At 21.1% G+C, this 5,171-nt stretch overlaps 1 protein-coding gene across 1 annotated transcript; it reads right to left on the reverse strand.

Annotated features, from left to right (window-relative positions):
* Positions 1–347: 347 nt before the first annotated feature.
* LOC105366512 (inositol polyphosphate 5-phosphatase K) lies at positions 348–4,911 on the reverse strand. The gene is made up of 8 exons (XM_011504975.1): positions 4,739–4,911; positions 4,229–4,345; positions 4,080–4,157; positions 3,851–3,998; positions 3,571–3,746; positions 3,273–3,497; positions 2,649–2,992; positions 348–523 (listed from the first exon to the last, which is right to left on the reverse strand). The coding sequence occupies exons 1-8, from the start codon at positions 4,762–4,764 to the stop codon at positions 351–353; spliced, it is 1,287 nt and encodes a 428-aa protein (XP_011503277.1). The 5' UTR covers positions 4,765–4,911; the 3' UTR covers positions 348–350.
* Between the last annotated feature and the right edge of the window lie 260 nt (positions 4,912–5,171).

Below are 5,171 nucleotides of genomic sequence, written 5' to 3' on the forward strand. Positions count from 1 at the left end.
AGAATCAACAGTATTTATTTTCATTTAGACTTATTATTTAAAATAGACTTCTTAGATTTTTATACATTATACTCTATAAAAATGTAATTTTAAATCTACATTTATTCCAGGTACAATTAAGTATTGCACCATATAATTTATCTAATTTTATGCAAATTCTAATATCAATATAGTCTGCAAAATAATAGTTGCTTACAAAATTAGGTACCAAAAATATGTTCGTACATAGATCACACGAAATTGCAGTTTTATTTTGAGAAACTAATTTGGAACATTTGTAGACTAATTTTTAACAAAATATTTGAGTCAATAAATAATAACTGTAATAGAAATTCAAACTATTTTACTTATCAACTTTGTCGTCGATATCCGGGAAATGCCACACTCATACCCAAAATTTCTATAATATCACCGTGCTGGGCTATGTACGCCAAACGATACATCCCAGGTGAACGAATTGCAGTATCACTAAAATAAATTGTTTCCAAATCTAGATCAGATTCTGTTGCAGCTTCAAACTTCCCTAAACAGTTTTATATATTAAAATTAGAAAATATATTCATATATATTTAATTAAATAAATGAAAAATGTTTTCTTTTATTTTTAATGAAATAACAGATAAAGTTTATTATTTGTGTATTTCATTAGCCTATAGCAAATTTAGTAAATATTTAAAAACTATATAAGTGAAAATTTTTTTTTAATTATAATAAAACATATTAGTATAAATAATACTTAAATCAAATGTTAAAAAGATATTTTAAAACATAATTAGTAGGATCGATTTACAATTATTAAATATTACGATGTCATAGTGTATTACATTAGTCAATTTTAACTTATTATTTTTATTCATATTTTATTTCAAATTACCACTCAATATTACAAAAAAATTTAAGTGTATAGTAATTAATTATTATAGTATTGCAGTAATTATTAATTACTAACAGTTTTATAAATTATATTTGTAAATTATATTAACACTACAATTATATTTATACACAACCGATATGAATTATAAGAGCTTGGAATTAATACAAATATAATAAAAAGTAATTAGTACACAATATAATCACATTAATTTTATGATTTACTCAAAAATATCCACATAATTAAATAATTTAGATAATATAATATATAAAGAATAAAGCAATTTAGCAGCAAACTTCAATTTTTATTTCTTTTAAATTTAAACTGGTTTAAATGCATTTGAATAATATTCTGACAAGAATTCTTTTTAAAATTAAATAACAGATACATTTTTAAATTACAAAAATGTGAAGATAGATAATAAAGATAATGCATCTAATTATGAAATAAATAAAATACGAAATAAATGTCAATAAAATAATTATTTAATTTAATTATAAGTTTTATTTAATAATAATTATAAGTATTAATTATTATAAATATACAAAAAAAATTAATTTTTATATTATTAAATTCATAAAATATTTCGATCTATATATGCTTTTTATGTACTATAAACATTTATTGTTTTAAAAAAATTTAAAAAGTAGTAAAAAGTAAATATGAAATTACACAACATTTTTTTATATAACAGTTATCACATGTACCTGAATCGAGCTGTAATACATGAAGGTTTAATATAAATATTAGATATTTTATTTGAATTTTTTAATTATTTTATATGAATATTTAATATTAATAATTTGTTATGAAAACGCAAAGATATATGAGCAAGATTATAATAAAAAATCAAAGAGAAATTAATGTAAGTTAAAAATAGTACTAAATATAAATTTTTTAGTTTTTTACTGTATTTATCATAATTTCTATTAGTGTAAAATATAATGAATAAAGTGGAAAACTTGAAGTAAAAAATCTAACATCTGTAGTTTTAGAAGAATGATTTTTGTCTTACATACTAAGTATTCAATTTCATTAGAAAATTTTATACACTGTTTATATTAAATGAATGTGTGGTGCGATTATATATATTTTTATTATAATAGTTATTTTTTAAAGTATATACTTATGTATTTGATGAAGACAGAAATATTATTTATTAATTGAAATTCTGTAGAAGAAAGTTGCTAGACCTTTACCAAATAAGAATAAGTAGTAAATGGTTATTAAATTGGCATCAAATAAATAATATTTTATACGGCACTGTATAAAAGGGAGATATAATATAATCGTATGTAATAAATTACTTTGCACAAATTTTAAAATTCACTCTCTTATTTCAAACTATTTAATTTCTAACTTAATACTATTTAACAAATCTATTTTCATGAAAATTATTTGTGTATGTACAATTATAATATTACTTTCGAAAGAAAATGTTCAATAAAAAATAAATAAATTTTATACAAAAGCAACTTACTATAATTATACTTTAGGTGAAATTGACTGTATCATAGGTAAGAAATAATATAATATAAAAACAATTACTTTAAAAAATTTTAAATCGATAAGGAATGAAAAAATTACACTATAATATCACTATAATAATACAGAGGACAAAAAAGGTAAGATTAAATAAAATAATTTTACTGACAATGAAAATATTAATAAAAATATTTTCTTTTAAAATACATTGTTATTAGTTATAAAATCTGTAGACAGGTAATTAATTTACTATCTTATTATAAGACATCTTTTTTATCAAATATATTCCTACCTTGTCTAATATACTCATAAACAATGTACTCATCTAAACTAGAAAATCCTTCATGATACAATCCAATCCAGTCTCCATTACAACATTTTGCATTTCCCAAAAATTTGAAAGAAACTGCATTTTCTTCGTCAATATACCAAATACTTATTGAACTAAATTCAACGCCATTTTCAAAAAGAGGAGGTCTTATTATAATTTCAAAATCAGCAGTAACTGGCTTATGATCAGATTGTACATAATTACAATGACTTCTGTAATTATTTTGTATAACTTTTAATTTTATATCACTGTAAGTATCTTGATTTACTTTGTACAAAATTCTATCAGTCCAAGACGGTCTACGTCTACATGAAAATAAATAAAATTTTTATCCAATACTGAAATAATATTAATTAATACTATATAAGTTCCCAATAAAAAGTGTTATGGAATCAAGTAGTTGTGGATATTTATTTTTAATATTACTTAATCTTATACCATATCGATATTCTTGCTATCATTTATAAAATAAATATAGTCATATTTTAAAACTTATTATGTTAATGTATTAATACAATTATAATTATAATTTACTTATTTTATTAACAAAAAAATGTGGTAAACTTTTTCTTTAAAAAATCTTACTTAAAATCAAAATCTTGGGAACCAAATTCATACTTATAAGTTGGTGGAAATGTAATTTTTTCTTCAAAAAATCCAGTAAAAGCATCATTATTAGCTATTACACGCCTTAATTGATCCTTCTCTAATAATATATCTAAGCGATTTTTTTTAATAAGTACATCAATATCTGTTACTGTTAAGCCATCTGCTAATCTAAAATTAAGATCTCCAAACCAAAAAATATAACTAAAATAATAATGTAAATTTAATGATATTATTTTATACAATAAAAAAATTGTAATTAAAATTCACAACATACTCATGAAAAAAAATATTTGTTGTATTAGGAATATTATATAAATGTTCTTTGATGATAGCATTATAATCTGCAATTCGATCAGTTAATAGATGATCATGAGGTGTCAAATGAACATTTATTAGACATATATTAACACCGTGAAGATTAAATCTTATACTGATAGCACCTTTATTTCCCTATATATATGTATATATACATATATATATATATATATATATTTATTTATTTAAAAAAATATTACAAATAAAAAATAAGTGTTTTTTCTATAAGTTGTGCTTACCCACATCCCACCAAATCCAGTTTTAGTATATTGAGTAGCAATGGATCTTATATAAGTTAAATGTTTTCTCAGACAAAATATATTTAGCACAAGACCCTGTAATCGTTGTGTTTTCAATTTTATATAATCAAATTCCTTCAAAATTTCTCTGAAAATAATCATATTATATAATAGAATTTCTATCAATTAAAAATTTTTTGTTAAGATTTCATTTGTACTTATATGTCACCTAAATGATTTTGTCCATGGATCCTCAAAAAAAATATCTAATACAATATTTTGAGGCTGGGACTTAACCTCCTGAAGACTGAATAATAAATGTTAAGAACTAAATTATCCTTCGCACAATGCCATATATCTTAATCATTTATAATTTACCCAATAATGTAGATATCTGGTAATTGATTAGATGTAGTAAAATGATTTAATCCTAATAATTGACTAAGATCCTGTTCTGGATATTTTGCAGCTACATTCCATGTAACAAAGTACAATCTATAAAATAAAAGCAATATCAATTAAGCTTTTTTAACAATTAAATTGGTTCAATTAACACTATTAACTTTTTTCTCGTAAAGTTTTACAATAACAGCATATAAAAAATTGTGATGAAATAAATATAATTATAATTAAGTTCGTGAAATATAAATTAAATAATACAGGAAAAAAGAGAAAATACAATAAAATTAAAATACAAACTTAAAATATGAGATTATCATAATTTATGACATTATTGAAGAATTTAATTTACTGTCAAAACAAATAAACATCCAATAATGTTTTCTTGCCAAAGTAAAATATCAATATGCATATGGTATCATATATAAGCATAAATAGTAAGAAACAGACTAAAATAATAATTTTGTAAACATAGAAATGTGAACTTACTTCAATATTTGATCAGTATTTGTCATTATCTTATCTTTTCTCGGCTCAAAAAAGATTAAATTTTGAAATTATCGAACTACACTACCCAAGATAGCAGGTTAGGTCAAAATCGAGTATGGAATAAAAAATTATTTCTTTATGTAATTAAAATTAATAGTGTAATAAAATGTATATCAGACCAGAAATTTCATTCATAATTATTAAGAAATTCATACTCTTGCAAATAAATCAATTTTTATACTTTACTTGATCTCACAGTCGTTTTTCTTTCTGTTTTTGAAGTAGTTAATCTTCTTTCTTTTTTTTCTCTCCATTACACATAATTATCAATATTTGTGCAAGTCATCTACATATGAGAGTTGTACTGATCAATTTTTAATGCGTATATTTATAAGTGAAATATTAATCTATTTAGCATTGAAATTAAATTGTA

The sequence above is a fragment of the Ceratosolen solmsi genome, unplaced genomic scaffold (assembly GCF_000503995.2).
Source record: "Ceratosolen solmsi marchali unplaced genomic scaffold, CerSol_1.0 scaffold49, whole genome shotgun sequence".
Classification (NCBI taxonomy): Eukaryota; Metazoa; Arthropoda; class Insecta; order Hymenoptera; family Agaonidae; genus Ceratosolen; species Ceratosolen solmsi.